The 12,817-nt window shown below is 34.4% G+C and overlaps 1 protein-coding gene across 1 annotated transcript in view; it reads right to left on the reverse strand.

Moving 5' to 3' along the window:
* The window catches only part of LOC106475718 (phosphoethanolamine N-methyltransferase 1-like), a gene marked incomplete at its 3' end in the record, with an annotated part of 19,623 nt that extends 7,472 nt beyond the window's left edge, over positions 1–12,151 (reverse strand). Inside the window, exons 1-2 of the mRNA XM_022379776.1 lie at positions 11,775–12,151; positions 609–760 (exon numbers count right to left, since the gene is read on the reverse strand). Of these exons, the coding sequence (XP_022235484.1) occupies positions 609–760; positions 11,775–11,820 (198 nt within the window). The remainder of the gene's footprint in view (positions 1–608; positions 761–11,774) is intronic.
* Positions 12,152–12,817: the final 666 nt, after the last annotated feature.

Here is a 12,817-nt window from a genome sequence, read left to right on the forward strand (position 1 = left end):
ACTGCTTAAATCTTCATTAGTAAAAACTGAAAAAAAAAAGAAAAATTAAATAACCCAGCCATCTCATAATCATTAGATACTAGCCTTCCTTTACCATTCCTCAAGGGTTCTATCCTCATCCTAACATTTTGTTTATCCTTCATGTATTTAAAGAAATCTTTACTGTTAATTTTGACATTTTCAGCCAACCATTTCTCATACATCTTTTTTAATGTCCTAATTTTCTGTTTCACCAACTTTCTTGATCTTCTATAATCTTCTAAATTTGAGAAGCAATATTGTAAACCTACAATGATCTTATTAAAGGACTTCATAAGTAAGATTATTTTCATTTTACAGAACAAAAATAAATAAAAAATAAATGGAACAAACTGTAAGAAGTCTTGACGTTTGAGAAACTAGATTCAACATATTTGTATGTCTTCTTCAGTCTGATATTTTCTTATGAAGACTTATGAATATCAAAGCTTCTAACAATTAGTTTCATATACTTGTGGTTTTTTTGTTGTTCTCTAACTTTGCTTATACAATATTCAAACACAAAATGTAACTAAGTAACTGTACATTAGATTCATAATGATGGTAATTATTTAAGAAACATTACAAACCTGTAATAATGATTTTCCTCCTGTGCTAAGAAATGTTTTGCCAAATATCCACTCATAACGTTTAACACCATTCCTACTGTATTGACGACTGTCAAGAAACTGCTGGAAGGAACTGAAGTTCTCAGTAGAATTCTCAAAATGGGTCATTTTATCTGTCAGAAATTACAGTAATGTTATGTAAACATATTAATATGTTTTTTTTAGAAAAGTAGCTATAGCCTTAATCTATGTTTCAATATTACATTATTCTACAGATTCCAGATACTTACAAGGACTTAACAAATCAAAAAGACTGTTACTATACTTTTTTGTTTAATATGAAACTGGGATATCATGCCAATGACCTCACTCAACTTGGAGTTTTATTCCCAATTATATTTAACACAAGGAAATGTGTTTATTCTGAAAAAGTGATCTTGACCACTTTTTTTTTCTTTTCTGAAGAAATATAAAAGGTTAACACACACTTGTACATGTACACTGCTTGTTGAAACTTCCTAGATCATCGGGAAAAACAAAACAAATTTCTCAAAAAAAAATATCATAGTCTAATTCCAAATTATGCACATTAGCATTAAAAAATGACTAAAAATAAATTTGACTAATATTTCTTATGTTAAATCTAAAAGTTATAATTTTCCTATACTTAAAATTATATTTCCGATAGGTACTTCCCTCCATTCACAAGATAAGCTATTCTCACCCAATGCTGCCCTCTATATGCAAATTTTTTCTTTACACATGCCACAACTCTTCTGGTACCCTTTACTGGAATTGAGTAATCCCAACACCAACATGTCTCTCATGTATCTCTTCTCTACCAATAGGAGCATAATATACTCATGTGACTGCCTCTACACACCTCTACCAAACTATCACTTCCAGGTTTGGTAAAAGATTTAAGAACTACAGAAAAGTGAGGAGGAAGGGTAGGTAGTGTGAACAGAGGGAAGAACTTATCAGAAATTCATTTTGAGTATAGGAAAATTATAACTTCCAATATGGTACTTCTCCCTGGTCACAAGATTAGCTAGAATCCCACATTGATCAGGTGGCAGGACCGGTGCAAGGGAATGACAGAAGTACCCCCAAAAAGCATTGAAAGGATACCCCTGGAAATGAGAGAATCAGATCCAAATATCTGATGAGGGGAACCTCACCACTTCTGGACCAGGTATACTCTTCACCCATCTGTGAAATGTGTAGTAGATAAGGGCAGAAAAAGAGAGGAGCACATCCAAGTGGAGAACTCTGGCAGCATAGTGATCCTAACCATGTAAATATATATGTAACTCAATCCCACAAAGTATAAAAGTGGGTAAAACAAATGGATGTGACCTAAGGTATAGAGTGGCAAGGGTGCAAACGGACTGTACTTGGTAAGTCAACTACAAAACCCATGCCGCTGGGAAACGACATCCACATGGGGGTAGAATGATGATCATACTGTCTTCATTTCAAGTTCAAGAGATTGGGGGTAATCTAGAACCACTCTGACTCCTGAGCATAACACAGGTGTTACCTTTGATTTATCGATTCTTGGACTAACATTCAGAATCAAAAGAATGTCTATATAATATAAATCAACTCCCCCAACAGCAAAACTGACCAGAACCATCCAAAAAGCAAGAATAAGATACAATGAGGGATATGAAAAAGGACAGAACCGGAACAATTCCCCTTACTTCCACTGTGACCCACAACACAGAAGGAGTATGATCGAGAGAGGAATATATACAACCATAAACGTGTGAGGACTTATGTTGATTGGTTCTACTCTAAATTTAAAACCCAGCCACAGGGTAGGATGAGGGCTCCCAATCAAAGGGGTGAACTGCAATTTGACATCTTACTCCTTTGTGTGTGTATATGCTGCATATTGGAGGATAGCATGTCATCTACACCCAAAGAACACCACCACCCAACTGTGCACTGAATGGTTATAGCCATCTTTATGTGGAACCCATTTAGGAGGTGCTGCCATGGTCTTCTACCCCAGTGGCTTGGAACTGGAAAGTGGTAAGGACTCCCATAATCCACAAGAAGAAAGGGAGGTGATAACAAGGTGGAGAGTCCAGAGGAACATCATCTGAGATAGTGCAATGGGTGACCACAAAAACCTATTTTGAAAAGCATACCATACTGATTTATTCAATACAAGGTGTTTCAGGGATGAGTAGCTATCGCCTTTTGCTTTACCCATGCAGTCCATGGGTGGTACAGTCTGGAATGGGCAAGTTTATAAATCAATTACATTGCAAGGTTATTCACCTACAAGTGATCTTGTGGAACACCTCATCTCAACAGTAAGCATTACGAAGCCAGAGAAGATAAAGCTTGAATCAACATGGCTGTACAGTGCAGATTTCAAGTTGAAGAATACCTGGTCAGGCACAAATTGCCAGAGAGAAGGATCCATATAATGAGTAAATGAAGCAAGGGCCTCTGAAAGGAAAAGTATGAATATAAACTTACTCAGTCAAAGTTGTATTGAAGCCTGAAGAACAGCCACAGGTGGAAGATGAAAACCCAATGATGCAGAAGCCGTGATATGGTGTAAATAATTGAAGACAAATATATTAGGTGTAATCCATCTGCTCGACTACAGGATTTCCTCCAATGGCCAACGAAGACAAGAAGCGAGGGAAAAGGTGAGGTGTCAAATCTGATGAGAAGACAGTATAACAAATTTCACGAGGAAGAAGACAAGGAGGAATAAGCCAATCAAATCAAAAATCGAACCCAATTGGTGAGGGGAAAAGGGGAAAGATTCCAAACAGAGGAAGACTGCAAAGGGAGAAAGAGTCAGGAACAGGTACCATGGAAGGAAGCCATGTGGGAAATATAACAACAAAGAATATGAACCGGAAGTAGAAGGTATCCGGATCGGGACGAGGATAGAGAGGAGAAATAGAAAGAAGGGAAATATGGGAAAAGGAGGAAGTACCCTCCCTAGCTGCCAAGGTCTTTGGAAGTAAGAAATGGTCCCGATAAAGGAGAAGATAGGTAGGGTGGTAAAGCATATGTGAAATGTCAAAGGCAAACACATCAGACTTTCAACGTCCACAGGCTAAGAGGAGAAGGAAATATGTTTTAAGGGACAGGTTAAACATGGAAAAGGAGAAAAGTGGTTCAAACAGAGGTAAAGTGAGGGAAAGGAAGACCACATTAATATCACAGTCTGGAAGAGTAGGCTGTCTGGCAGGACAATGAATCTGGAAGGAATGCATTAACATGGTAAGGACAGGGGAAGCACAAACTTGATGGTATTGGGAAAAATGAAAGATATGGGAAAAGGCAGTCTGATAACCTGAGAGCTAGAAGACTGAAGACCCCTAGTCAAAAAGCCATGCAAGAAACTGTGCCACTAGAGCCACAGTAGGTTGGTCAGCAGGGAATCCCCATGTTACAGACCAACTGTGGAACATTTTCCATTTGTGCTGATACACCTCCATTGAAGAAAGACATATGGAATGAGCTAAAAGGAAATCTACTCAATGGGAGAAACCTGATCTCCTCACCAAGGACCAGATAAAATTCAGGCATGAAGATGAAGAACGTCATTAGTTGAATATAGAACTGGTGACTGAGGTTAATGAAGAAGGGAGGGAGACAAAGGAAGGGATACTGGAGGGAAAAGTTGTAGTTGTTGTAATCGTGGAAACTATGATTGAGATGGCCAATAAGGAGTGATCAGAAAGATCCAACACAGTATGGATGAGAGAGATCACCCAATGAAGTAATCGGATAGGAAGATAAACATAAAGGAATTTGTGGGACCAATCGTGACTGAAGGCATGGACAGCCAGAGCTCGAAGATTGTGATGTGGAGTCTCAGAGAGGAGATGGATGGTAGAGAGATACCGTAAGAGTTGTGAGAGTAAGATGAAGGCAGGAAAACTGGACATAGGTCAGGCTTACAGGAGATTTGAAAGCTGCACCCCAAATAGGCATAATGGAACCTAACAATTGCTGTTCCAGAAAAGGACAGTCTGCAAGATAATATGCATGAGCAAACTGATCCAAAGCCTGTGAGGGGGAGGGGGGGAGTTAGGCATGCAAATCCCATCACTTAATTGTGAAGCAAATTAGTCAGCATGTACCCGAATAACCAGGGAGGGGGGAACCAAATAGGAATGGGAAGATTGGTCATGTAGTAAGGAAGGATGCAGTTCATAGAAAATATGGGAAAGGGATAAAACATCACATACCTGAGAAACAAAATCCAAAAAGACCGTGTTAGGCCTAACTGACTCCTCAGGCGGGGCATGGAAAGGCACAGCAAAATCATGAGGTGGAAATAGGTGATCTAAGTCCTCATCCACCTGAACAAGCTCAGTTTGTTTGGGAGGAAGTGGGGCAAAGTCTGGAGACAGAGGTTGACCCATGTAATATTCAATCTCCTGGCAAATAAACATGGATAAACCCCCCCACCGTATCACCCACACCTGAGACATAGCACTAGTCGCAAGTGTAACCCCTGAAGTGGTAACATGAACTTGGGAATTCATAATGAAGAAGAGTCAACCAATAATCGATAGTACAAATACCAATGTGACTGTAATAAACTGAGATTAAAGTGAAGTTAAGAAACAGTCTTAATAGAAACTAGAAATGAAAATAAATGAAGACCACTTTATGAGTATACTAAAGACAAATGTGAAACTTTAAACAAACAAAAAGGAACACGTCCAAGCACAAGCACTGCCAAACGAGAAGTGATAGTTTGGCAGAGGTGTATAGAGAGAGTCATATGCAACATGTGAGTATATCATGCTCCTATTGGTGGGGAGGTGACGCATGATGATTTGCATGTTGGAATCAATCAATTCCAATAAGGGGGAGCAGAAGGCTTGTAGCATGCATAAAGAAAAAAACTGTATATAGAAGGCAGCACTGGACAAGAATAGCTAGTCTAGTGAGCGGAGGGAAGTACCGTATTGGAATATACTATTGTGACAAAATTTTCAGTTAACATATAGTAGACATCTTTCTTTTATAATTCAAGTAACACTTATATAATTACACAGACAATGTATTTTTAGGCATAGTCAGCACATGTGAATACATACTGGTATTTGTATTTGTGCTCAAATCTTATATCTACAACAAACAAATACTTCATATGCTATCACAATTAAACAAATTCCTAATTTCTTCTACATTTGCTGTTTGTTGTTTTAAAAAACTAAATTAACTAAAACCAAGTAAGCCATTTAAGTTTTATATTAGACTATTCGCATACAATCAAACCAAGAATTTAACAACTATAAAATATTTTTTACTAGCTGATGTACCCATTCAACCCACAGGGAAGACCTGAAGGGGCCAGAACCTGTTTGCATGTCTTTTACTATTAATTTGTCTTCCTTTTTTTGTTTTTTCAGGAGTTTCATTTAATCATATTAATTGTTATCCCTCTGCTTTGGTTATCCTAATTTTTGATAAGCTTTCTCTATTTTGTCATAGCATCAACTTACTTTAGCTTTCTTTTGCTAAGCAACATATTTCTTGCACTGTTTCTAAACTATTTTAAGTTTTATTCAAAATTTTAGTTTAGAATTTACTTCATAGCTTCGATGACGAGGAACCCACTTTGAGACTAATAATGGCTGGAGACGGCTTGAATGGGTAATGAAGAAAAACTTTAATATAAGTTTAACATAACAGCAAATGTACAACGTTTCGACAAGATTTTGATGGTGACATTATTACTTCATAGATGGTGTAAAAAGCATTCAATTGAAATGCAACATGGAGATGGCTTGATGCTGTAAACATGCCATCTTTTAATCCGAATGTTAACCAATATCTCCAAATCCTTGATTTAATCTATAATGATATTGAAAGAGCTTATAGTGAAAGTAGTCATTTATAAAAAACAAAATTGACACAAAATCCCAACTTAACTGGGATCTGAACATGAGACTTTCCCATGAAAGTCGAGTGCTGTAAACATTGAGCCACTTTAACATTCAGTTATTGAAGTCCAGTGGTAACAAATATTAATTTAAAATATCACAGTATTAATGTTTTTCTGAATATTGAAAAAGCTTGCTCTAAACATCTCTTATTAATAAATAAAAATTATAAGAAATCCTAACTATAGTGGTATTTGAACATGAGACTTCCGATTTGAATGCTCTAACCACTGAGGCAATTTGAGTTTATAGTTTGAGTTTATAAAAAGTTGGAAGCCTTAGTGAACAATGTATAAATATAGTCATCCAAGTGAGCACAAGCAAAGCAAAGTGAAAGTAAAGTTCAGTCAGAGAAAAATTACTTAGCCTTTGTGCGAGTGATTGGCCTTAACAGACGATATTTTAAAGTGAGTTTCACAGATTAACAGAAATAAGGGCTATAATTTGTATTGTCAAAGGGTGTTCTGAAGTAATTTAAACCATCTGTATGGACTTTGACGAAAAGGAGAATTATTTAAAGTTTGAAATACAACTATGGTAACCTATAGAGTAACATAAGTGAATCTATTGCAGATTGTACAGTAAGAAACAAAGTAGAGAAAAATAGTTTGTTTCATCAATTGGATTTTAAAATAATTGAATCAGCCTGAGTAGACTTTTGACAAAAAAGAGAATTATTTAGTTTTAGATAAAACTGCGATATCCTATAATGTAAAGAATTTTTGTACATATGTTTGACTTGTTTTGAATGTATATATTATTTTAAAACAAGTAGATTGTGTGCTGTCCATTTATTGTTCGAATTTATTGCCAACAAGTCACAGACATCTACTGTAGAAGAATCCCAGCCCACATATATTTAAAGTCCTGACAGAGAACCTTGATTACTCAACATGTCAAATTGACTTATTTTTTTAACTATATGAAATATACCAAGCTGAAATACCCATCAACTGACAGGGAATGTTTAAACTTAATTAAAACAATGCAAGTTTAACAGCAATCATATATTTCAAAGTAATAACTTGAATGTAAACTTTATCTCAAAATTTTAAAATTATAACAATGCTTCTTCATAAACAACATTTGCAGTTTGCTTTCCATCTACCAACAAATAAAGATTTTGAGGTGATCCCACCCTTGAACACCCTACATCTCATTGACCATGAGAAAAGCATGGTTATTTGAGAAACAATTCTGCAACTTTCATAGTTTGACCTTGAATCCCTTTAGAATATTCAACACTGTCTCAAGCATCAAGCTGCTAAGATTGTTTTAGGTTGACACAATAGGCTAGGAGTAATTAACAAACAGGCTTTACAAAATAGAAATAGGGTTAAGTTCAATTTTGACCCTCTTAAAACATTCCCCATAGTTTATAGTGTTTACATACAACTTTTAGTTGACATTGGCCCAACAGGCTCAGAGGAGTTAGGGTGCAAATAAACAAAGATTTTGTTTTTATATATAGATGGACCAATTCAATACTTTGAACAATAGAAACCCCTAGAATGTTTCCCACACATAATATTTCTTGCTGAAATTAAGAAGTTAAAACTTACATAACACAAATTTGACATACAATAGACATCACAAAACTCAAAGGTCACACATAATTGTGTTAAGCAAAATCCACTGAATACCGAATTTTATCACTTAGAGAACCTTGGTTACTCAACACGAAAGGTGACTAGAAGTTTAGGCCCCTAATTATATATATAGCTATCAAAACTTAAAGAAAGACATCTAGAAGCTGCAAGCCTAAACTTCAAAACAATTGAAATATTAAAATAATTTTGTGATTTTCCAACTATTTTTTTCCTCCTATATGAAATAAATTATGATAACCTTTTATTCCAACACTAAAATAAAGTTTACCTCTCTATGGACATGAGAAACAAAACACCCTTCAAAAGACAAACCAGGTATTCAATCTTCACTATCTGGCTGTCTCCGAAAGGAAGCTAGATAGCTAACAGAATCCTGTTTCTATTAGAATGAACTTTCTTGAACTCTGGAATAGTGGGGGGAGTAACAGTTACAGCTTTGAAGTGGTGGAGAAACCTTCTGCTCTATTATCAACCATTAATACAAAACAGATAAACAATTGTCTGGCTTATAACATTAATAATAAAAGAAAATATAAATATGACAAATATCAAAACAAACCTGAGTTACTTCCATACCTCCAAAATAATAAAATACTAGCTCCCAGGCCTTTTCCAGCTGAAATAACCCAACCCTAGTTCTGATCAAAGCCATCTGAGATTAACAGAATCATTGGAGGTGCGACTGGTGGATGACATCTACCAACATGAGTTCTCACTAGCAGGTGAGACAGCAGACACTGAATGGTGAAGTAAGTGGACCCATAAGGCAGAGGTAAGCCTCTATGAGCTGGAAGGTTTACTGATGAAACAACCATGGATCACAATGAAACCTGGGTTCAAATAGAACTGATGGATAAAATGATGAGGCAACCTCATCATTCTACCACTCTATAGCAGGGTCTCCCACTTATCAAAGTTTAGGAAGTTTTAGCCTAGTGTTGGCTGAAAAATCTGTAAAAGAAAAGCTTATAATGGCCTCACAGATTCCTGTAAGTAAGGCTAAACAGATTTCTCCTCCAATGTTTAAGGATACAGCCAAGGAAAATCTGGTCCAATTCCTTAATCATTTCAGACAGGTCACTATCTAAAATGAACAGATTCAAGGACATGCAATGCAATGCCTGATGCTGAATCTATATGGTTCAGTACTTGACTCAATAAAGCATTTGAATAAGAAGGAAAGTACTAAAAGTACTTGTCTGGCTGTTCTTGGATATTCAGCTGAGGAAGTTCCAGCTCCAATAGTTAAAGCAAAATAAGAGCTTAAGTTTATCAAATAGCTATAACCAGAAGAAACTTTTAACAACTTAAACTACTGAAATATTGTGATAATTATCAATCAACTTGATCATTTAGGAATCATTCATACATTTAATCACCTTACAATACAAATATGATTTTTCAAGGAAATTTGCATATACACAGTAACTCATTATATCATCAGTAAATGTTATTAAGAATTAATCACACAGCCATCAGTTTTATTTGCATTTTTAAAAAATACAATTCTTAAGTTATTTTGCAAGAAACCTTGAGGCCAAATGTACCACTCACTTACAGCAGTATTTCTGTTAAAAAAAAGTGAAATGTAAGCATAAAAAAATTACAAAGTTTATCACCTTAGAATCAGAAAAATCTTCAAGTAGAACAATCTTAAGAAACTTAAAATTACTGAGTATCTTAAACCTATAACTTCTATAAAAAAAAACCTAACTATTCCTAAACTTGAATCTTATTCTTTGTCTTTTTTCATACAAAATTCAGTGTAATAAACAAACTCTTTCATAAGTCACTATGATAACCATGTAAGCCCATTACCAACCCCCCTCCAATCAGTAATGTATTAATTTATATCAAACTAAATTTGAGAATAACAGTTAATTCAAAATTGTGGGCATTTTCATCATGTGCTCTAAATGATGATGATTAATAAAATATTTTATTTGCTAACATACCTTTACAAGTAATATTCCCATCCAAAATAGCTATCAAATTACCATTATTATATTAAAATTTTCTTAAACTTTGTTACTCATTACAATGAAATACCACATATATTGTTCCTCAAATACTTGAATAAATATTCCAAAATTTAATGCCTCAACCAAAATCCATTTTAAAACCCTTCTTGAATGAAATAAAAATAAAATTTTATGCTATAGGTAGTTTTCCTAATGAATTCAACTTGAAAATCTTAAAAAGTAAAATAAGTCAACAACACCTTGGCATTATAGTTTATACTTATATTCAACTTTTCCATAAAGTCTTCAGTTCAACTTTCCAGAATATTCTGTCATTGGCCACCCCCAAAACTTTAAATACAGTTTATCTTTAAGTTCAGAAACTTCGGAACCAGTATGTTTTTCCAGAGAAACAATTTGCCTAAACTTGAAAATGGTAACCACCAACTTTGTAGTGTACACTTGTATATCCATCAAATTATTATAATTATACGCTAATAAAAGTAGTACTGCTCTTACAAGTTACAGCAATACGATTCTCTCACTTAGGTATTAACTAATGTAACGGTAATTAATAAAATAACGCCATTGATAATGGTATAATAATGACGAAGGTACTATAAAGTATAAATATAATATGCTTAGTATAATTTTTGGTGTGTATAAAATAAATAATACTTTAAAAACATAAAAGTTAAAATCATACTATTATTCGTTAATTTCCTTTATAAATTAATGTTCATATATATATTTACTTAAATCATTAACATATTTATTTACTACTGCTACTAGCGCAAGTTCTTGCATGATTTACCTATTTTTTTGTGGGTTGACTTAAATAAGACGACATAAAATTATGACAAGACTACATTGGACTTAATCGAACAGTGAGAAATATAGTAACACAACGTAGAACTTGTCGGCAACTACTACGAACAGTCATTCCCTAGAGGCTACTTCACTGCAAAACATAAAAGACAAGCAGAATAACTTACTAGTCATCTAAAATATTGTTTGCAAAGCTTTTCAAAATACACGCAATCTTGATACAATTTTATAAAATGAGATAAGAAATAATATTTTGAAAAAATATATAGCATGCTGCACATAATAATCGATATATACAAGTATAAATTTAAGTAGTATCAATTAATTAAATAAAGAAATGTTCCTACAGTTTACACGTGTTTGTTTTTGAAGCGCAAAGCTACACGTCACAGAGGAGAATCGAACCCATGATTTTAACGTTTTATTACTGGGTGACAAAACTTTACAAAATATATATAAGTTATAAAGTTTTATTGTTCAAAGCGAGCAACAAATGAAAAAGTAACAAAGAAATATTGGGTATCTAAATAGAATATCGTGAGTTTATTGTCGTGTAATACTAATAGTAATAGGTAATTTTAAATATTATCTTTCACTTGAGAGACGTTTTGCATAAAATATTCTTGTGTTATTATACTAAAAAATGCATTTACAAGTTACACCGATAACTACTGAAAGTTAAAACATACAAAAGATAATGACACATTTTTCTTTCCTCATATTACTTTTATATATTATAATAAGATAAAACGATATTATTACACGTCACACACACGCTACTCATGGCTATACTGTATACACAATTTATGTCTACGTAATACGTAGCGTATCGCAATTATAACTTACCGTAAGTTTTCATTATTTTCACATTTCTATCCTTACTGATTTTCATAGAGACAGAATATGATAACTACGCTCTTACCTTACACTGGTGCAAAACTGTAGCCTTCGAGACCTTAAAATAAATATTTCTTTGGTGGAATCACCGTCTATTCGATCAAGTAACTTAATCTGGAATAGTTATACTGTCTTCGAGTAACTAAATCATATACGTCGACAGCGACTTTCCCTCCAACAGCAAAGTCTACATGTAGAAAACCTCCCAGTTTCCATACATGTTATTTTTTGAAAGGCCAGCTGTGAGAAATAATCTTATTATCATGTGACAACCACGACGCTACTACGCAAGTGGGTGTATCGCGTGATCCTTAGCTATTTCATGAAAGCTAGAATCAGCAGCATATGGCAAAATAAGCGGTAAAAGTCTAACTGGTCTGACATGGAAAGTTTCAAGTGTTGGTGGGTAACATTGGAAACTTCCCAAACCCCTTTGGATAAGCTCTAGGACCAGAAATACTGAAACTGGGTGAAAGGTTGGTTGTGATTTAGTCGTTCAAGGTACAAAATTAATCACCTTTCGAACCAGTAGAAGAAAAATATTTATGGTTTATTGTAAAAAAACACAAAAAACGAGCATATAGTTACTTCTCACTTTTTCTTAATTTGAAAAGTTAATCCATCATATTTAGTCACTAACATTCTTTTGTTTATAATAAAATATATTAGTTAACTTTCCTTACATTTATCATAGCATATTCCAATAGGAGAACCACGTGAATTTCCAAATATATGTATAAATATATATTCGTTTAACTTGAAGGATGCAGCTAAATAAGTATCGTTTGAAAATTTTTGTTTGCTTGTTTTGGTTACTTTTTAAAGCAACAACCGCTCCAAACAAAAATAAAAAAGAAGCACAAACAGTATATAATATGGTACACTCTTACATAGAATCAAAGATGCTATTAACCCAAGCCCCCTGTGGTACCGCGGGTATGTCTGCGGATTTACAACCAGGTTTCGATACCCATGGCGGGCAGAGTACAGAT

This window comes from Limulus polyphemus, unplaced genomic scaffold (genome assembly GCF_000517525.1).
Source record: "Limulus polyphemus unplaced genomic scaffold, Limulus_polyphemus-2.1.2 Scaffold9030, whole genome shotgun sequence".
Lineage (NCBI taxonomy): Eukaryota > Metazoa > Arthropoda > Merostomata > Xiphosura > Limulidae > Limulus > Limulus polyphemus.